General features: G+C 32.3%; 1 protein-coding gene and 1 long non-coding RNA gene across 2 annotated transcripts; one reads left to right on the plus strand and one right to left on the minus strand.

The window, feature by feature from the left end:
* Nucleotides 1-6,458: 6,458 nt before the first annotated feature.
* Nucleotides 6,459-23,066, plus strand: LOC107864743 (protein TOPLESS). The gene is made up of 7 exons (XM_016711175.2): nt 6,459-6,581; nt 7,622-7,732; nt 7,811-7,990; nt 8,312-8,407; nt 9,062-9,244; nt 9,324-9,490; nt 22,661-23,066. The coding sequence occupies exons 1-7, from the start codon at nt 6,459-6,461 to the stop codon at nt 22,887-22,889; spliced, it is 1,089 nt and encodes a 362-aa protein (XP_016566661.1). The 3' UTR covers nt 22,890-23,066.
* LOC107861972 lies at nt 9,938-12,751 on the minus strand. Its single transcript, XR_001671883.2, has 2 exons — nt 12,547-12,751; nt 9,938-10,393 (listed from the first exon to the last, which is right to left on the minus strand). It is a non-coding gene; the product is annotated as an uncharacterized LOC107861972 (long non-coding RNA).
* Nucleotides 23,067-23,192: the final 126 nt, after the last annotated feature.

Consider the following 23,192-nt stretch of genomic DNA (forward strand, 5'->3'; position numbering starts at 1 on the left):
GGTGTGGTCTCCTAAGGTTATACCCATGGTAGTGGAGCGTGGTGGTATTTTATGATCTTATTGCAAAAAGTCCCATATAGATTATATGGGTAATTGACGGGGGGCTTATATAACCTTGGACTCTCTCACCTTAACAACCAGATTTTGGGGTGTGGTTCTCCCAAGGTTATATCAATGGTATCTGAGCCAACCATGGCTGCGGAGAGTGCTTGTTTTTTATGATCCTATTGCAAAAAGTCCCACATCGGTTGTATAGGTAATTGATGTGGGGTTTATATAGCCTTGGGCGCTCCCACCTAAACAACTAGCTTTTGGGGTGTAGTTCTCTTTACAACAAAATCACTCGACACTCCGACTAAAATAGGAGAAAGGAACAAAAAGTTGAATTCTTTCATTTGTGCTGCATGTCCCCTTCACACCTATACAAGGAGGCGGATGGTGTTAAATGAACTCAGTATTGGTTACGTTTACTTTAATATATGTGTATCATATTTAATCATCCAGAATTCGGTATATTAGTATTTTTCTTGTTTTTTTCATTATTTGTTGATTTCCATTACTACATGTTGTTTTCCTTTAGCCTCGGTTACCTTATTATCTCGCTGTTGTTTTTGCTTGTTGCTACGGACTCTTTTTATTCTTTCGTCGAGGGTCTACCAGAAACAGGTGCCGCCGTACACATTCATTTTTAGCTATTGATTAATGGGGTGTGATTCCCCTGTTACGTATTATGAAAACGCGTCTAGTTCAAGTATGAGTAGATGATGTACTTTTGTTATATTAATACCAAATTAATGATATTGGATAACATTGAAACTTGTACTTTACTATCATTAGTTTTTCAAGAGTTGTATGCTGAATTTTGTTGTTAGTAATTGACGTACTAAAGATAGTGGTGCCCCCCCCCCCCCCCCCCATGGGATTACACTAGGTTTGTTGTTGTTGTTTTATCAACCAGAATTATATTAGGAGGACAATAAAGTATGATGTACACAGCATGATGTTGAAAAGGTGTATTGTGGGTACTTTACATTGGAAAAGATAGCGGTACTCACTGTGCAACTTCTCTGAAAATAGTACTCTGTTACACTTTTGCTCTTATGGACTGGTTTCCTTATCCTTAATAGGAACTCATTATGTATGTCCTAATCTATTTTTGGGTTCATGTTAAATTAAGCTCCTTTCCCCAAATTTCAAGTTTGGATCCTGTTGTAAGCAAAAGCATATCAAGGGATTTTCAAGCCGGTGTTAGCATTTAGCAATTCTTTGCCTTTGAATTGCGATTATGTTCATGAAGTTTGATAATATAACCATTTCTATGGTTTGCTTTTCGTCATCATCATTTCGTAATTAGTCTATGTTGTTTGTTCGTTAATGACAACTTTTTACTTAACCCTTCATCTGCTTGCATTTTCAGGCCCTTACCCTGCAACTTGTCTTCTTATAAGGTATTATGGTAACTCTTTTAACATTTTAAGAGTGCAATTCTTCTTATAATTTCTCATGAACCTTGTGTACCACTGCGTACATCCAATTACTACAATGGCATTTCATTGGCTTATGATGTAACACGTCAATCAGCTACTTGGTATTCTTTAAGTTTTTTTTTCTGTGAAGGGATCATCCGACGACTTCAATGATGCAAATATCCAGCTTGCTCTAGCTGTTATTAGGAAGCTTTGGGAGAAGAAGGAAACTACAGCTCATGTGGTAAGAAAAACTTCATCATTGTTTAGATTTTATTCAAATTTTATCCACTTCGATGCACAATATTGATCTGACTAACCAGTTGTGGCAGATTTTTCTAAATCTCAGCATTTCTTGGACTATGCCTAGCAAGATTGATGATACTTTGTTCAGTTGGGATGAGGCTGGTTTCGGAGCTAGAGACAGAAGCAGATGGAGGATGATTCCGGCCTGTATTTGGTGGACTTCATGGAGAGAGAGAAATGATAGATGTTTTGAGAATAGGAGCAACAACTTACAGGAGTTCAAACTTAAATGTATTTTGTTGTTCTGTTTTTGGTGTACAAATGTCTATTCTAATGAGACTGAGTCAATTCTAGATGTTTTAGGATCCATCTAGAGTAGGTTTAGCTCTGGGGAAGATCATACTCCCTTTTGTTTGTTTGTAAATATGATTTTCTTCAGTACTACCCAAGTACTGCTCTAATACAAATGTTACCAGTTCCAAAAAAAAAATTAGGTGTTTGCTGATGAGCCTAAAAAGCACAGGGCGTCCAAGTTTTTCAAAACAGCTCTGGATTTGGTAAGGAGTAACTCATTTTAGCTTCCAACTTTCATTTCTCTTGTTGAAGTTTGTTGCTTATCTGTGATGGTGGATGATTGTGCAAATATAAGCATACTGTTGAGTTATATGGGAGAAGAGAAGTATTTCCAGATTGAAATTTATGATTTTCATGATTAAGTTACATCCATCTTATTTCTCTTTGAGCATGGAGGGGTTGCACTTCATTCTATGCTTTCACAACTCTCCAAAATCTCACTGAAGTAGATTCTTCTGCGACTTATGTGCATTTGACCTGTTCAAATGAAGTTGTCGTTTTATTGGAATTTGGTAATGATTCTTTTTTTTTCCACTCTTTCAGATTGATGGTATAACTATTGGGTCATTGGATTATTTTCCCGGCAGTACTGTTACCAAATTCTTCTGATCTATGAGGAATACATTGGACTTTGATTTTGAGGATGAAAACGAAGGTTGGATTAACTAAGTTCTTATGCATTGTGACTAGTTAATATCTTAGCATGGTCTTTCAATAACCAGTGCTCTGAGCTACTCTATGTTAAATCCATTATGATACCGAAGAGAATTCCATCTCTCTTTCTCTGGGAAGGGGAGGGGGGTGGGGGGTGGAAGCGCGATTGTAAGAGACTAAGGGAAATAGATAAAGCGCATGAAACCCTTTTGTTGCCATCAAGACAAAAAAATGACTTTATTATGGTCCTGTTTGTGATTTTTCAGATAAGATAATAGGGAGAGCGCACATTTGTAGATGTTGGAGGGTATTGTAGCATTTTCACCCTAAAAGTTTTTTCTAAACTTAATAAGCGTAAGCATGTTGTTCCCTTCGGAGTAGATGGACAGGAGATAATCTGTTGACATCCAAAGGTTGTTGAGCATGATATAAGTTGTATTCATAAAGGATATTCTTTGGTATCTCATGCCTTAAGGATTGCAGTTGTACATTTGGCTTGAAAAGATTTTTTTTGACATCAATTAAATGAGTGTATGCGTAAGGGTGGATCCTAAAAGTGCTCATTAACTTAAGATGCTGTTTCTTATAAGGCTATCACCTCTAGCGAGGAATGAAATAAACTTGCTCAGTTCTGTAGTATAAGCATCTTATCCATTTGACTTGTTCCAGTCTTTTAACATACTAAAGTTTATTTGCGTGAAAAGAAGTGAATGGATAGTTTTAATAGCTTAAGCTAAAATGGCAAGGACTAAAGTTTAATTAATAGTGGAAGATGTAAGAATTCTTACCTTGTGTCCATTTTTAGACTTTATATATTTTGAAGTATGTTGGATCAAATCTTTGTAGTAAGTAACATAGATTACTCATCTCTTTACCAAGCCTCTATTTTAAGGGGTTGAGGAAAAAAAACAACTATCTAAATCAATTAATTAGTAATGCATCTAAAGAAATGCATGTATATACGTACATAGGAAGCCAACTATATACAATAAGATAGGTACATGTGCACGTAGAAGCAGGAGACAAAAGACCTAAACCACTCGTAGTGTATGGGGAGTGTAAGATGTACCCGACCTTACCCTACTTTTATGGGATAAAAAGGTTGTTTCCAATAGACTCTCAGCTCAAAAGAAAAGTGAAATTCGAAGCACAATTATAAGGAAATTAGAGAGCAAAAACGGTACAAGAAAATAGAGCAACAAACAGTAATACACACTAAATAACAAAGAAATTGTGTGATTCGTAAATACGATTACGAATAAGTAGAGGAGGCTAGCCCCGTGCCTCTCCCACATCACAATATACATGAAAGACAATAATTACCATTAGACAAGAAAAGCCTAGAAATTGAAAAGGTAAAAAGAAGTTACATTGTCGAGGTGATCAGGTGATGCCATTGATGGAATTAATTCAACAGGCTTAAAGTCCAATTTGGAACCCTAAAGTTGTTGAAGAATGATGAGGCTTTAGTTAAGAGAAAGCAGGGAGGGACGAGGAATGGTTTATATAAAGAAATGAATCTTGTGCCGAACTCAACCCTAAAAACCAGCTCACGAGTGAGGTTGTCCAAGTCCATATAAGGAGTCCATAAAAAAGCAGCTCATGAGGATATTTCCATTGTATTTGTGCATACAATTTATCGTCATTTGTTCTTATTTTTCATTTATGAGGGATAAGAAAATTCCACGGCAAAGGATTTCACTACCATTATAAACGTATGTATAATTACTAAAGGAAAAATATATCATAGCGGGTGCTTCTTAATGAACTGACACTACCATAAAGAATAGTAAATGTTCGTAGGATCTTTATTGTTCTTATTTGATGTCTGGTGCCTGGTTTGAGATCCGACTAATTTAAATTTGCACATGAAAGTCCCACGTTGATAGTAAAGCATTTCCTACCAATAACTCTATTCTCAAAGCTCAAACCCTGAATTTTGTTAAGGGTGGAAGGTACTTGCCAGCCAACCGCAACATCTCTTTTGGTGATCGTGGTGCCGCTTGCATGCACCTCGATTAATTTCACGGGATACATCTACTTCTCACTAGCAACAGGTACCAGGTAACTCTGCCCACCTAGGCTAGAACAGATGGGAAGAAATCACCTAGTGTTTGTCTCTGTTGGGAATTGAACCTAAGATCTCATAGTGCTCAACCCTCTTTATTGAACCACTAGATCATACCCTTGATGAACAAACTGCAACATTTGATGGTAATACTAATAGGAATTAACACAGAATAAACCTGTTAAAACAACTACTTTAATGACATTTCTTCGTTGTTTATCCAGGATATTAGGATATTACCATCTAGTGCTCTTTCCTTCATTGTCTAAATACCTATTGTGAGATGAAGCAAACTTAGATGAAAGTAAACTTTAAAGGTAATGCTTATAAAGGTAGTGATTTAAAATCCAATTATATAAGCTGATCATTTCATCCCATATTAAAGGAAATAAGTTATTAGCAATTTAAGTTGGTATGTAATGACTTTCTTGAACGATGAAATTATTTATTTTTTATATTCATTACAATTTCAGTTTTGGAGATACAAAAAGGCATGTAAGATTTATGATATATAATGACTTGTGTAAGTAATTTTTACATTTTTTTGACAATGTAACTCAAAAGTTCAAATTGAACTTATCCATGTGATTCTTACAATGTAGATTTACATATTTACACAAAACGGTATTTGTTATAATGCATGCACAAGGGCAATACCAGCGTACTTTTGATGGCTATTTTGGTCTTTTAACTTTCAACTTTGAGGGAAATTGTAAAGAAATTAATCTTGGACCTAACCCAACCCAAAAGCTAGCTCTTAGGGTGTGAGTTAGGTCCAAGACCTAATTACATGGTACTAGACCAGGCCCATCTCAATTTATGATTTACCAATGTTGGGTCCCCGTATTAAATTTTCTAGCACTAGATGTCGCAGGGTATTAAGTCCCACATTGGTGGCATGAAGGAATTATGGACTCCTTATATGGACTTGGACAACCTATCCTCATGAGTTGTGGTTTTTAGGGTTGACTTAGGCCCAATTTCTTTACATAAATCATTCCTCGTCCTTCCCTGCTTTCTCTTAACTGGAGTCTCCTAATTATTCAACAGCTTTAGGGTTCCAAATTGGACTTTAAACCTGTTGAATTAATTCCATCAATGGCGTCACCTAATCACCTCAATAATGTAATTTCTTTTTTCCTTTTTAATTTCTAGGCTTTTCTTGTCTAATGGTAATTATTGCCTTTCATGTATATTATGATGTGGGAGAGGCACGGGGCTAGCCTTCTCTCCTTACTCGTAATCGTATTTAGGAATCACACGTTTTCTGCGTTATTTGGTGTGTATTATTGTTTGTTGCTCTATTTTTTTGTATCGCTTTTTCTCTCTTATTTCCTTATGATTGTGCTTCGAATTCCACTTTTCTTTTGAGCTTAGAGTCTATTGGAAACAACCTTTCTACCCCATAAAAGTAGGGTAAGGTCGTGCACATCTTACACTCCCCATACCCCACTTTGTGGGATTGTGCCGGGTATGTTGTTGTTGTAGCTTTTAACTTTAATTCTTTCTTCTTGTAGAATAAGATAGACAATGGATAGATAGATCGATAGGTACTCGTTATGTTTAAAAGTGGGCACACCTAGAAGTCTTGCCTACTTATCATGTCGATATCATTTACTAATGTATAGTTTACATCCTATTGACTTTGTAAGAATGGAAATGCAAGAAATATGGTGGATGTAGAACCCTGTCTTAACGAAGAGCTTAATTCCAACCCATGGAAGCTCACTGAAATTAGTGAATCATCACAGTGCCGGTCGTTGAAGCTTCCTGAGAACCTCGGAGTGACTAAGGTATAATTTCCATGTCTCTTGATTCATGAAATATCTAATTGTATTTGTTATCTCAGTTCAAGACTTGGAAACTTTTCCATTGAACATAGTGATAGCAGATAATTCATGCATAGAATGAGATAACAAACTTTTCCATTGAACATACAAACTGATGCTCATTAAGCCATAGCTCATTTTCCTTCAGGTTTGAGGTTGGAATAATGTTTGTCACTACGTCTTTGTGCACAATCTGACATGATCAAGGTGTGTGATATCAGAACATGCCATCAGCTAATGAAATTGTTAGGTTAAGTTGAGTGGAAATCAACCATATGATCCAGCAGTGTTGTTCTTCTCTTTCCTTATGAAGATATGAATTCTCCTCCTGTTTGGGAGGGAAAGGCTCTTAATTTTGCGTTTGGTCTCTTTTCTCTATCTTGGTCACCATATGTGATTCTATTGAAGTGAAATTAAAATTCCAAAAAAGGTGATCATTCAGAACATTATGGGAGGCTTAAGGCCTCCTAAATGAGGTCTAGCACCTATACATTTGTGTTTTAGTCTCTTTTCTTTTCCCTATTAAATTTTTCAACTTATAGTAAAGAAGAGTGGACGTTCAAGTATCACTTTCTGCACCTTCAGAGATGCTTCTGTTTTAGCCTTCGAGATCGTCTAGATTAGAGCAAAATGCCTCTGAAGTTTGTGTGCAATGATTTGACAACTTTAATAGTGTCCAACTTCAGTCTAGCAATAGTAACTAAATATCTGCTTTGTATTTCAAGTTCTCGTCTTAAGTGCTTTCTACTGAGTTCTAGCCATATTCCTCCCCCTTACCACACAATTTGGAAGCTGTTGTGTCTCCGACTCTCCGTGACTGAATAGCAAGGATGCGAGGGCATTGTAATTAGATATTGAACAGAAAATTTCACGGTTATTCTCACTAGGAAACAATACTTAGCGTGAGATTTTGTTTAGCTGTCAATATTTCTTCCCTGGTTTGTTTCAACTGTATTTGTTTTGGTGATACAGTTTCTGAGTTTGATTCAATTTGATTACTCCAGATATCAAGGTTAATATATACGAACTCTGGTGATGCCATCTTAGCATTAACATCAAATGCTATTCACCTGCTTTGGAAGTGGCGAAGAAATGAACAAAATTCAAGTGGCAAGGTAAATGGACACCAAAATCGTTGCTTTCCTCCATTTTGTACAGAATTGATTCTGAGAATTGTGTGAATCTTTGTTTAGGCAACAGCCAGTGTTTCTCCTCAATTGTGGCAACCTTCAAGTGGCATCTTAATGACAAATGATGTGCGCGAACCAATCCATGAGGAAGCTGTCTCCTGCTTTTCTTTGTCCAAGAATGATTGCTATGTGTTATCAGCTTCTGGTGGAAAGATCTCCGTGTTCAACATGAGGACATTCAATGTACAACAAGATTGTCTTCTTTTTATTTCTATCCTTTACTCAAAGATCCTATTCTGAATTATTATCTTATGGATGTAGACATTAAGAACCATCAAGCCTCCGCCTCCAGCAGCAACTTTTTTTGCATTTCTTCCAGATAACAACATTATCGCTATTGGCATGGATGACTCAACCATAGAGATATTTAATATCTGAGTGAATGAGGTAAGATAAAGAAAGATAAACAAGAAGTTTTTGTTGTTATTGGTAGTCATTAGAATTTCATGCTTTTGGGCCAGTACCATATATCGTTATTGACTAGCAGTCAGTCTCTTGATGAAGGTTAAATGCAAGCTTAATGGACACTCTAAAAGGATAACTGGCCTTGCCTTCTCTCATGTGCTCAATGTGCTTGTTTCCTCAGGAGCCGATTCTCAGGTTAATGACTTGATACTCTTCGCTATCATGTAGTATTTGACTTAGTTCTCAGTGTTTTGTCAAACTATTCTCATGATTAATGTCGAAAATACATGTTTATGACATATTGCATCTCTCTCCTAACGATTTTGCATATAGTGCATCATACACTTTCCATCCCATTCAATGTTAAGCCAATCGACTGGGCATGGGAATGAGAAGTAATTTCACTGCATGTCATATTTTATGATGATAAAATATCTAAAAGTAGATGAAGAATAAGATCATTTCATGCTCTAAATAAAAGCTAAATGAATTCATATCGTTTTGAAAATTTCCGAAAATTGCACATGAATTTGTTGTTTCAGAAGTGTTTCAAGCATTTTGGAAGACGCCAAAATCTAAAATATTTAGCCTACAGATGAGCCGAGTATATTGCAGGTTTTCCAATTTTGCATAATCTCCTCTCTGCAGTCACGATTAATTTTTTTTTTTTTTTGGCATTTTAAATGTCTTTTATTGGTGACAAATGCTAAGCCTATATCCGTCGCAAATGATCATTAATCTATAGAAAGTTAAATTCAGCATTTCTGACACTATTTAAAGGGGTAACTATTTACTTTTCTTTGTGTTCTTATCCTTTGGTATTCATCACCATTATCTTTTTCTGTACAGCTGTGTGTTTGGAGCACTGATGGATGGGAAAAGCAGAGGGCCAGATCCTTGCATCTACTGGGGCGATCGACATCTCAATCAGATACCAGAGTGCAGTTTCATCATAATCAAACTCATTTCCTGGTTGTGCATGAGGCACAGATTGCAATATATGAAACAACTGAGTTGGAATGTTTAAAGCAGGTAAGTCCTCTCACCGACTGCAGTTGGTTGTTAAATGCCGTTAGATCTAACAATTAGTACATTATATTTTTTTCTTCAGTGGGTTCCGTGTGAAAGTGCTGCCCCAATTTCTCATGCCACATTCTCATGTGATAGCCAGCTCATATATGCCAGTTTCTTGGATGCAACTGTGTGCGTATTCGCTGCAAGGAACCTCTATAGGCGATGCCGTATTATTCCCTCAGCTTATCTATCACCCAGTATTAGGTATTTTTTTGCTGTCCTGTTTATAGTATTACTCTGGGGGTGTGTTGTTTCATTTATTAGCTAGCGGTGTGTCATCTCATTTTGTTGTTTATTTTTATGTTTTTTGTTTGTTATACTGTTATCTGTCCTGAGCCGGGGTCTATCGGAAACATGCTCTCCACTTCATATGAGGTAATGGTATGGACTGCGTACACTTTACCCTCCCCAGACCCCACTTTGTGGGAGTACATTGGGTATGTTGTTGTTGTCTGCAATCCACTATTGAAGACAAAAAAACGTCATTTTTCTAATAGTTCCATGAGCTAGAATAGTGAACTTTGGTATCAGAACAATATCCAAGCCTGAAGTCTGAACTGCAACTTATTCACAAGCTTGGCCATTGGTACAAAGAGATCAACCAATGCATGAGCTTTGTTGAAACTTGATGAACATTTAAAGCATACAAGAGGACTACAAAATTCAGTCTTTTTTTAGATCAGATTAATAGTTTCATTAATCACAGGGCCAAAACAGCTGTATACAAGATATATACCAAAAAGTAAAGAACCTACCACATGACATCGTTCTCTACAAAAGACACCCAATCCTCTATACAACCCGACACTACATGGGTGCAGCAAAATTTAATAAGGGACCGGAGGCTACTCCTCAACTACCCAAAAGTCATTTTTCTACCCCTTCAAAAGCCCTCCTATTTCTCTCACTCCAAACAATCCACATCAAAGCTAAAGGGACAACATTCCAAGCTTTGCACTTTCTCCTGCTTCTTCCAGATTTCCAGCAAGACTAACGTATCCTTCACAGATCTAGACATCACCCAAGACATACCAAATCAGCTAAACATATCCCACCACAGTCTTGAAGTCAAATTGCGATGTAGTAGAAGATGATCAACTTCTTCACCTGTCTCCTTGCATAAGAAACACCAGTTAATGCATATGAACTTTCTTTTCCTAAGGTTTTCCGTCGTTACAATCGCTCCTCTTTCAGCTAACCATTAGAAAAAGCATACCTTTCTAAGCACCTTAGGAATCCAAATCGACTTTATGAGGAAGCCTCACCTCCCTCACCAAAAGCATCTCATAGAAGGACTTTGACAGAAAAAACCCAATTACTCCCCAACTTCCATTGTAGTGTATTGGGTCTATCAATTGGCTCACAATGCTGATGAAGTAGAGATAGTAACCTATGAAACTCATTAACCTCTCAGTCTTTCATTCTTAGACCATGTTATTTTTTTAAAAATTTGACCATGTGGGACACTATGAAAGTTTGGGAGAGGGTAATGGATTTGAGGGTGAGGAGGATCGTGGCTATTTGCGAGAATCAGTTTGAATTCTTGCCAGGATGCTCGATTACAGAAATCATTCATCTCGTAAGGAGATTGTAGGATCAGTATAAAGAGAGGAAGAACTTACACATGGTGGTCATCGATCTAGAAAAGGCTTACGACAAAGTCCCAGGGAAGTTCTGTGGAGGTGTTTGGAGGTTAGAGATGTACCTATAATGTATACTAGGTCGATTAAGGACATGTATGATGAAGCCAAGACTTGAGTAAGAGCTATGAGAGGGGACTTAGAGCATTTCCCTGTATTGATGGGGTTGTACCAGGGATTGATCCTTAGTCCATTTTTATTTGTCTTAGTGATGGATGTATCGGCGCGACAAATTCAAGTTGAGGTGACATGATGTTTGTTATTTGCGAATGATGTAGTTTTGACTGATGAGACTCGTGGAAGAGTTAATGCTAAGTTGGAGGTGTGGAGATATACCCTGGAGTTTAAAGGATTTAGGTTGAGTAGGACCAAGGTGAAATATTTGGAGTGCAAGTTCAATGAGGTGACACATGAGGCTGACGTGGTAGTGATGCTTGATACTCATGCCATTCAAAAGAGAGGTAGTTTCAGGTACCTTAAGTTGATACCAATTGTAGGGGTGTGTGGATAGTGCGGATAACTAATGTTTGTTGAAATGCTATGTCATAACATTCCTTAGTTATTTGTTTTAACCTTATTAATTATTCTATATTATTTTTAAGGTATGCTATATTCTCCATGTAGTCAAGTAGATTCTTTTTCATTAGTGTTCCTATTAATCTTATTTGCTCCATATCTTTTTTCCAATATTCTAACTATTCGTAGTTTATCATTTTATCCAATTGTAGTTGTAATTTTACAAATTTTTGTGTAATAATTTATTCTAATTGTGCTATATTTGATATGTAATTCTATGTGGTCAATTAACATTTGTTGTTCATGTATAGATAATTTTCCATATGGATTACATAAACTATCAATTGTACCTCCTTTTTCTAGGGTTAGCTTTATTCCAAGTAATCTTTCTTCTAATTGTCTTCTTTCTCTTCTAAGCTGATTTCTATAATTAATTTCTTCATATAGCCAACTTTGTCTTTCTCTAATATATTTTAACATTTTTTAATCTGTATAATATCCGTCTGAATAGTAATTATCTAGGTATGAATAGTAGCTATCATCATTTAAGTGTATTTGTTCTAATTCATCTTCTATACAATTTTCTAATTCTTCATCTTCAATATCAAATACCTTTTCTCATATAATTTTCTTTATATCGACTATTTCTATATCCTTAAGTACATATAAAACAAGTATCTTAAATCCATCTATCATTTCATCAGGTAAATAATTATTCATTTTTCATATGATGCTATTTTTCAAGATATTCCCTCCAATTATATACATAACAAAATATGATCATCTTAGATCACTATATACTAGATTATTCTTAAATAAAATGTTATTCGATCACTATTAGCATGGTAATCTGGATATTTTTTCCCTAAACAGCGCCTCTACTCTGGCTACTCCCCTATCACGGCTTCTCTGCCTTACCGATTTCACCTTTAGGATGGCATAGTTCTAGGAATTTTTCTCCTTTTCCAATTTGCTAATAAACTTCTTAACATGCTATTCTTCGAATAATTCTACTATAAAGTAACTAACATGAGCTTATTTTATTATACTTATGATTGTCAGGAATTTATGAATTTAGCTATTCATAATTATAAATGAAAATACCTGTTCTGGTAGATTTGACAAATCTGTGCTTTGTTCATCCATAGCTTAGTGTAAAACTGAATATCTTTATTGATTATATGAGAGAAAATTTTATTGTGTACAAGCAGGCTTTTTTTCCGTGTAGAAAGTCTTGCCTTAACTTAGCAAATGCTTCTGCTATTTATAACCTAAAAAGAGAAAACGCGTATACTATTTTATACTGTTCCTACTTTACATTTGTCATCTTTACAAAAGTAGAAAGTAACTTTACAAAAAAAAAGTCTTAAAGCTATCCTACAAAAAACAAAACTAGTAATGGCTTTTCGCCAAAAAAGTCAACAAAGCTATTAAAAGCTAATAAATGTTACATAACAATTTACGTATCTAAAGTTAAGAGAAATTATCTAATTCTTCATATGTCATTTTCATAACTTTAATGCTTTGTCTCCTTGCTTTTATTATTTCTTCATCGGTCCGTGTTGCTTTATATCTTTTGTCGTTTATCTCCCAGTTGGCCTCTTTTGTTCTTATCTTCTTTCATTCTAGCTGAACTTCTGGAATCACATTATTTTCTCCATTACATTTCGAACATAGATATCTGGTCTGGATATTTATGTCCTATTAATTTACCGTATCTGGTTAATAACTCGTCTGAAATAAATTTTTCTTTAATTGCTCTGGTAGTTGGTCGTTTTTCTGGATTGAGCAACGTCATAATCCATTGTCTAACTTCTTCCATATCTGCTTTTCTTAACTCTCTTGAATTTGAATAAATCATTAGCTGGTCTCTTGAATAATAACTCCATATTGGGTTTCCATTTAGGTAGTTATTTGCTAACTCCTGGATAATTGTAGATATTCCAATAATTCTTTTTTTCGCATAAAAATCTGGTATATCTATCTTGGGTATTTCAACTTGCTGTTTAATATCTTCGGGTATGATCATGTCTTGGGTCATTCCTATCTTCACAATTTGTATAACTGGTTTAATTTCATCATACAATATCTCCGCTGTTGCCGTATAGAACTTTACAAAAAATAGATTGCCTTTGATTAACTTTTTGTAAGTGGTAATTGCTTTATATATTTCTGGTATAGCAGATAATTCACTTTCGTCTTGGGTATATACAGTATTGAGTAGTCCATAACTGAAACAGGTTTTAACTAGATTTGGGTTAATTTTTGGTAATGCAATTAACTTATTGTATCCTTGTAGCTTTTAGGTTATATAATTCGTATTTGGTTCTTGAATGTTTGTAGCTCTGGGTTTATGGTTTAAGTAGGTTTGTATCCGTTGGATGTTTTTTAATATATGCTCTGGTTATGTGGTTATAAGCTTTGTTGTCTTGGTTTAGGCTATCTAAATTTGTAATAATTTGTTAGGGTATAAACAAAGGGTCTTTTGGTGTTTTTGGTATAAATGACTTGTCAAATATTTTCAATTGTAAATGTAAAATTTAATATATTCAATATTAATCTCCGAATTTCCTTTGTTGTTACTGAATTTTGTATTTTTCTTGTTAACCACCATCGTACCTGTGTGTTATCTGTTCATATAATGAACTTGTTATATACGATATATGGCTCAAATGCTAATAAACATTTATATAATGAGCATACTTCTTTTTAATTTATTTCCCATTTTATTTCTGTTTCATTAAATGTTCCTGAGTAGTATCTACAATGATGTTCTAATTTTTCTTCTTCATATCTATATTTAAGTACTCCTCTATAACTATATTCACTTGCATCTGCTTTTACTATATATGTAAATTTTTTATTTTAGTCTGGAAATTGTAATTTTGATAATTCTTTACAAAGTATTTTTATTTTCTGTACTTGTTTTTATCTTCTTCGTTGTAATTATACTCTACATCCTTTCTTAATTTTTTCTGTAATGACTTTAGGTTTTCTGCTAATTTTAGTATATATTCTCTTACTTGATTTACTAATCCTAAAAATGATTGTAATTTCTTTTTTATATCTAATTCTCCTTTTGAATTTATTATTTTTTGTACTATATGTTATTGCATTTTTACTCCACTTTTATCTATTTATATTTCTAAAAATTCTACCTGGTTTTTCATTATTTCTGCTTTCTTTTTATTTAGACTTATTCCTGAATTTTCTATTATACGTGCAAATTGTTCTAATAATTTTAAATGTCCCTCTTTAGTTTTTGTATATAGTAGTACATCATTTATGTATACTATACAATTAGGTAATTGCTTGAAATAATTATCCATAAAATGTTGGTATCTACCTGGTGCATTTTTATATCCAAATGGTAACACATTACATTCATAAAATCCTTGTGGCACTGTAAATGCAGTTAAATTTTTAGATTCTTCTTCTAGCTTTAAATGGTAAAATCCTGATTTACAATTGAATTTATTAAAATGATTATATCCTTGTATCCGTCTTATTTTTAATATCTTATTTGACATTGGATAATTATATGTCATAGTTTTTGCATTTAGGTTTCTATAATCAATAACCATTCTACTTTTTCTCTTTTTTGTTCACTGTGTTTATTTACTATAAATGCTGGGCTGATATGTTTACTATTACTTTTTTGTATGTATTGTTTTTTTTAATAATTCATGTATATGCATTTCGAATTCTTTCAAATCATCAAAGTTATAGGTTAATGGTTTTTGGGTTATTATAATATTTTTATCTATTAGCTCAATTTTTACAATAGTTTTATGTTTTTCCCATCCTCTTCACTGTATAGTTGTCTTAATTTTTTTCTTTATTATTTCTACCTTATCTATTAAAAATATAGTTATTTCTTCTTTATTTAAGGAAAATATAACTAGTTCTATTGTGTCTTCAATATTTTTTATATTTTCTAATTTTTGTGTGATTTTTTACTTCCTTTTATCCAATCAGCTTTGTTCCTTATTTTATTAATAACTCTTTTTGCTCTTACCCTTTGTTTACATGGTGTTGTAAATCACCAGTGTGTTTTAGTTATTATATGTTGGTATAGTTTATCTAAAAATGGCATTCCTAAAAGCATATCTTTTGATGTTAGTTCATAATTATAGATCTCTTCTATTGTTAATATCTTATCCCATACTTGTATTTTTATATTTCTAGCTTTACAGGTAATTAAGCTTCCTTCATTATTAAATTCTTTGACTACTATTGATGTTTTTAGCTTACCCAATTTGTCTTCTGATAAACAATTATATCTACATAAGTTGACTTCTGCTCCTGTATCTATCATAGGTGTATAGTATCTATTATAATATCCTTCTACTATTATTTTCATAAGTACATATATTTTCATGTTAAAACTCTCTTTATTAATAATTTTTCTTTATTGTAGGTTATGGTTAATTGTGTATGTTCTATATTGTAGGGTTTTACTTATTCTAACCATTTTATCCCTAATATTATATCTGCTTTTTGCATATCTTCTTTTATTTCAAATTTTATTTTTATTTTTCTAATTCCTATTATTATTATTTTTTTCAGTTGTATCTTTAATAATTATTAAACTTCTTGGTAGGTCAGGCATATATCACTATTAGATTTTATTTCTTTATTTTTCACTAGGTATTTTGCTATATAGTTTTCTTCTTGTCCTGTATTTAGGAGTATTAAATATTCTTTTTCATTTATTGTTTCTGTTATATAATATTGGGTTAAATTAACTGTTGAAGTAATTTCATAATTTGTTCTTTTCGATGATCCTGATGATTTTGGTTTTTCAAAAGCTATTCTTTTCGTTGTACTTATTCTATCATTTATTATTTCTAAATCTTCCTCTATATCTATGTTTTTGTAACTATAATCATTGTTATCAATTGTTTTTACAAATTGTTCAAAAGGGCTTTCTATTTGTATTTTATTAATTTTATTTTTTCCCGTTATTTTATGTTTTGTTGTTAATACATATAGATTTTTACATCTTGCTGTAAATATTTTACTTCCTGGGGTTAGTTCTATTCCTGATATTTTTCAATATAATACTAATGATTTATCTGTTATTGCTACTGAAAAATTCGCACTTATTATAAATTTAAATTTTTGGTATATTAAATTTCCTCTTATAACAGTTATTATACTTTTTGCTATAGGTTTTATAATTCTATCATCTGCTAAATATAATTCTATTGATGTATCTATTCCTTCTCTAAAACATGTTTTTATTAATATTTTCGTTCCTCCAAGGTGTACGTATTTTATTGGGTCTTTACTTTTTATATCATTCATTTCTTTATTTATTATTTTTTTTGTTACTGGTGGTATACTAGCTTTACCTTTTTGTATATCTACAGTCTATTATATGTTCTTTTTGGTTTACTACGTAGTATTCTTCTTTTCATCTACTAAATATGTTTTTTATTGTTAGTATTTTAAATATTTTTTGTACACTTAGATCTAATTCTTTTTCTTTTATTTCGTCAAATATATTATTATCAAATATTATTTTCTGATCTGTTCCTTCTTCATTTAAATATTCTTCCTTTGTTATTATTTTTATATCTTCTTCAGTCATTTGATTCATCTGATTTACTATCTATTTCATTATCTGTTTCATTTTTTGAAATTTCATAAATACTATCTTCACTTTCCAATTTGTAATCTATATAATTTATTTGCATATATTCTGCATTTTCTATCTTTATTTCTGATATTTGTTTCTTTTTTGGGTCTTTAGGCATTTTACAATCTCTAGCTAAATGTCCTAGTTTTCCACAATTATAACAAGTACATTCTTTTATTGATTTCTTTTTCCTATATGGTCTTTTATATTTAAATTTTTTTACATAATATCTTTTTCTTGGTTTCTTATACTTATATCTTGACTTTCTATACTTCTTATATTTCTTATGTCTCTTTCTTTTCTTATAATATTTTTCTTCACATTCAAATTGAGGTGCTATTTTTTCCTTGCAACATGCTAAATTTCTTATTAATGTTTTTTCATTTTTATTTCTTCTTTGTATTTTTTACATAGATTTCTATACCATTATTGTAGAAATTTTATTCTTGCTCCTAGGGTATCTACTATTTTTGCTTCATCCCAATTCTTTATTATTTTTGAACTAAATGGTTCAGGTAATTTACTAAAATATAATTTTCTTACTTCTTTACTTTCTTTGGTATTGTATGCTCTCTTATAGTAGTATTCTTTAAATGCACACGTATATTCATCTATATAGCACATATTACATATTGCTAGTTTTAACATTAAATTTCTATTTGTATGTTTTTCTTTGTTTTGTTCTTCTTCTTCTGTTGCCATACTACTAAATTCATCTCTTAGAGCTATTTCATATTTTTTCAATATGTCTATAGGTGTTAGTTTAATTACTGTTGTTCCTTCTGTTTTTTTATCAGCCCTTAATACCTTTTACTATCTTCAGTTAAATTTAAAAATCATAATTTTGTTGTTCTTATTAATGTTCTTTCTATATATTCTGGTGTATCTATTGCATTTATACCATTGTCTAATAATTTTTTTTATATATCCTATCCATAATTGTATCGTTTTATCTACATCTATTACACAGTCTAAGTCTAAGAAATTATAATTTTTATTGATTATTTGTTTTGGTGTCCATTTGTTATATTCATCCTTTAGGTTATATTTTTTAAACTCATCTTTATTATAATATGTAGGTTTTCTTATTTCTGATGTACTAGGTATTATTTTTTCATCGTCCTTTTTATCAAGGGTGTTTATTTTCGTGTTTGTATTTTCTAAGTTTTCTTTATTAATTACTTCTTGTTTTTCATTTATTTCTAGTTTTTCTATATTTGTTAAGATTTCTGTATATGTTTCACTATTTTCCGAATCATAATTATCTGTTTTTTCAACATCTATTGTATTTATTTCTATTTCATTAGTTCCTAATTCTTTATTTCTTTGTTCTAATTTTTCTTTAAATTGATTTGTCTGAGCTAATAATTTTTGTTCTTTATCTTTTTTTTCTTTTTCTTTCTGTCTTTTTTCATTCAGATCTTTTAGCATTTGTAGTTCTTTTTCTAATTCAGCAATCCTATTATTTTCTATTTCTTCTATTTTCCGTATTTCATCTTTAGTTTGGTGTTTTATTATTTTTATTTTCTTTTTTCTGTCTATTTCTTTATTTTCTTTTGTTATTCTTACCATAACTGTTAATTTATCTTCTAATTTTAATTCTTCTTTTTCTAACATTAAATATAAATGTTCACCTATTTTCTTATATCAGAGCTATGTTATTTAAAAAACGAGAAGATGTATGTATTTATTTAAGGAATGCATATTATGATAGAACTAGATTTAGAGATCCACCAAAATATTATAAATACTAATGAATAATATATACCAATCCCAAAAATATAAAGAACTAAAATAAATATTATCTGGGAAACGAAGAGAATTAAAAATAAGAAAAGAAAGACTACAATATAACATAATTGTTGGAGTATGTCAAAAATCAATAATCAATAAAAGCACAAAAGGAGGAAATATCATATTTAGAATCACAAATAGATAGTCTAGAATACATATATCAACATGATCTATACACTATCAAGTAGATAAAAGAATGTAGAGTATAATTACAACGAAAAAGATAAAAAACAAGTACATAAAATAAAAATACTTTGTAAAGAATTACCAAAATTATTATTTACAGACGAAAATAAAAAATTTACATATATAGTAGAAGCAGATGCAAGTGAATATAATTATAGAGGAGTACTTAAATATAAATATGAAGAAGAAAAATTAGAATATCATTGTAGATACTACTCGGGAACGTTTAATGAAACAGAAATAAAATGGGAAATAAATAGAAAAGAATTATGCTCATTATATAAATGTTTATTAGCATTTGAGCCATATATCGTATATAACAAGTTCATTATATGAACAGATAACACACAGGTACGATGGTGGTTAACAAGAAAAGTACAAAATTTAGTTACAATGAAGGAAATTCGGAGATTAGTATTGAATATATTAAATTTTACATTTACGATTGAAATAATCAAGACTAACAAGAATGTTATTGCAGATTACATATCAAGACAAAGCTACCCAAATTGATATTACAGAAGACGATACTCTAGAAAAGAAATTCAAAATCCTAACTACGCTTTCACTGAAAGTGGATAGTATGAGAAATGAGATAGAAAAGCTAAAGACTAATGAAGTTAAACTGAAGTCTGAAGCTATGATTCAGATAACTCAACAGATAACTCAACAGTGTGCAGAGAAATGTCGATCGGAAGACAATAAAATTCCAGAGATAGAAGGAGACGTTGGGACACTCCAAAAAACCCATAACGTTTATCAATCTACTTCTGCAGGTACAAGCAAAGAAGGTAGAAGGAACCCAAATATGAACTTGAACAAAATATTTGAAATGTAATTGAGAAAATAATGTGATTCCAGAAGTTCAGCTAGAATGAAAGAAGATAAGAACAAAAGAGGCCAGCTAGGAGATAAACGACAAAAGATATAAAGCAACACGGACCGATGAAGAAATAATAAAAGCAAGGAGACAAAGCATTAAAGTTATGAAAATGACATATGAAGAATTAGATAATTTCTCTTAACTTTAGATACGTAAATTGTTATGTAACATTTATTAGCTTTTAATAGCTTTGTTGACTTTTTTGGCGAAAAGCCATTGCTAGTTTTGTTTTTTGTAGGATATCTTTAAGACTTTCTTTTTGTAAAGTTACTTTCTACTTTTGTAAAGATGACAAATGTAAAGTAGGAACAGTATAAAATAGTATACACGTTTTCTTTTTTTAGGTTATAAATAGCAGAAGCATTTGCTAAGTTAAGGCAAGACTTTCTACACGGAAAAAAAGCCTTCTTGTACACAATAAAATTTTCTCTCATATAATCAATAAAGATATTCAGTTTTACACTAAGCTATGGATGAGCAAAACACAGATTTGTCAAATCTACCAGAACAGGTATTTTCATTTATAATTATGAATAGCTAAATTCATAAATTCCTGACAATCATAAGTATAATAAAATAAACTCATGTTAGTTATTTTATAGTAGAATTATTCGAAGAATAGCATGTTAAGAAGTTTATTAGCAAAGTGGAAAAGAAGAAAAATTTCTAGAACTATGTCATTCTAAAGGTGAAGCCGGTAAAGCAGAGAAGCCGCGATAGGGGAGTAGCCAGAGTAGAGGCGCTGTTTAGGGGAAAAATATCCAGATTACCATGCTAATAGTGATCGAATAACATTTTATTTAAGAATAATCTAGTATATAGTGATCTAAGATGATCATATTTTGTTATGTATATAATTGGAGGGAATATTTTGAAAAATAGTATCATATGAAAAATGAATAATTATTTACCTAATGAAATGATAGATGGATTTAAGATACTTGTTTTATATGTATTTAAGGATATAGAGATAGTAGATATAAAGAAAATTATATGGGAAAAGGTATTTGATATTGAAGATGAAGAATTAGAAAATTGGATAGAAGATGAATTAGAACAAATACACTTAAATGATGATAGCTACTATTCATACCTAGATAATTACTATTTAGACGGATATTATATAGATTAAAAAATGTTAGAATATATTAGAGAAAGACAAAGTTGGCTATATGAAGAAATTAATTACAGAAATCAACTTAGAAGAGAAAGAAGACAATTAGAAGAAAGATTACTTGGCATAAAGCTAACCTTAAAAAAAAGGAGGTACAAATGATAGTTTATGTAATCCATATGAAAAATTATCTATACATGAACAACAAATGTTAATTGACCACATAGAATTATATATCAAATATAACACAATTAGAATAAATTATTACACAAAAATTTGTAAAATTACAACTACAATTGGATAAAATGATAAACTACGAATAGTTAGAATATTGGAAAAAAGATATGGAGCAAATAAGATTAATAGGAACACTAATGAAAAAGAATCTACTTGACTACATAAAGAATATAGTATACCTTAAAAATAATATAGAAGAATTAATAAGGTTAAAACAAATAACTAAGGAATGCTATGACATAACATTTCAACAAACATAAGTTATCTGCACCCCCATACAATACGAAGATGTCACTTACCGTATTGGTGCAAGGTGGATGAAATGGAGGCTCCCATTCGGACTCTTGTGTGATAAGAAGGCGCTTCCTAAACTTCAAGGTAAGTTCTACAAAGTGACAGTTAGACCTATTATGTTGTATGGGGTGGAGTGTTGGCCAGTCAAGAACTCTCAGATCCAAAGGATGGAGGCGACAGAGATGAGGATGTTGCAATAGATGTGTGGGTTAGTAGGAGAGATAGGATTAGATATAAGGTTTTTCGAGATAAGGTTGGAGTGACTTCGATGGAGTACAAGCTGCAGGAGGTGAGGTTAAGATGGTTCGGTCATGTGATGAGGAGGAGCACTGATGCCCCAATGCATAGGTGTGAGGTTTGGCGATGGATGGTTCATGAGGTGTAGGGGTAGAAGAAGAAATATTGGAGAAGATGATTAGGTAGTACATTGAGTAGTTACAACTTATCAAGAAAGGGGTGGAGGTTGCAAATTAGGGTAGAAGGTTAGTAGGAAGGAGTATGTCTATACTAGTGGCTGGGAGTACTTTGTTTTGTGGTCTATACTAGTAGTTGTAGTGTCTTGTTCTTGGATTTTGGTGATGCTTGTGTGCTTCGAGTAGACTGATTATAGTATTATCTTGTTTTTGTTGTTATCTGCTGTTTTGGTACTACCTATTGTTTCTTGTTCCTTTATTACGTTGTTTTCTAGACTGTTTTTGTCTTGAGCGGAACCTCGCTACCTCATCTCGGAGGTAATCGTATGGATTGCATGCATTCTATCCTCCCCGACTCCACTTTTGTGGATTACACTGGGTATGATGTAAAATCATGTTATTGCAATGACGCGGGCATCTGACTGCCAGGATTAACATTCCTAGCATCACTGGAATATCCCTCGGAGTACTGTGTTTTAGGTGTTTGATTTTTGCAACTTCTCTGCATCCCTGTGTCCATTCAATTAAGTAAATTTATTTGTCTGATATCCCTCAGTGGCTCAGTAAGTAATGTGATATAGTCAATTCACCAAGCAGATTTCATCTCTGGTATTTGCAAGTAATTTTTCAAAAACCCTGTCATTTCTCTGCAGCAATGCAAATATCCACCCAGTTGAAGTTGCAGCACATCCACAAGATCCAAACCAGTTTGCATTAGGTCTGTCGAATGATAGTGTTCTTGTTCTTGAACCACTTGAATCTGAAGGAAAATGTGGCGACCCTCCACCACTTGAAAATGGATTTGCAAATGATATGCCAGCCGCTCCATATGTTGGTGCTTCAGGCTCCGGTCATGCATCAAGATGGCAAACAAGGCACTGAGCCAACAGTAGTGTTGTGTGTTGTTCTCATGAATCTTTCCCAAATTTCAGTTCTGACTGATGATTAAATGTTCGTTCTAGGAGCAACAGTTTATCTTCCTAAACTAGCTGGAATTTTTTTCTGTTCCGATCAACTCAAATCTCTTATAAACAATCCCAAATTTCAGATTTGAACTCTTTTTATGTCTCGTGTCTTTTGATATGTTATTCCCTCAAATTATTTATGTTTGCGGCAGGTCAAGTTTTAAAAATTTGAGTTTCAAAGCTCTTCAATGGGATATCGAAGATCTGAGACTCAAATTAA

Source organism: Capsicum annuum, chromosome 3, assembly GCF_002878395.1.
Source record: "Capsicum annuum cultivar UCD-10X-F1 chromosome 3, UCD10Xv1.1, whole genome shotgun sequence".
Classification (NCBI taxonomy): domain Eukaryota; kingdom Viridiplantae; phylum Streptophyta; class Magnoliopsida; order Solanales; family Solanaceae; genus Capsicum; species Capsicum annuum.

What these genes read in the sequence shown, in the direction of transcription:
- LOC107864743 (XM_016711175.2), top strand. Translation starts at nt 6,459, where the DNA reads ATGGTGGATGTAGAACCCTGTCTTAACGAAGAGCTTAATTCCAACCCA. An exon ending in CCTCAGGAGCCGATTCTCAG is followed by an intron (nt 8,408 to 9,061) that starts GTTAATGACTTG and finishes TTTTCTGTACAG; the next exon opens with CTGTGTGTTTGGAGCACTGA. An exon ending in TATCTATCACCCAGTATTAG is followed by an intron (nt 9,491 to 22,660) that starts GTATTTTTTTGC and finishes ATTTCTCTGCAG; the next exon opens with CAATGCAAATATCCACCCAG.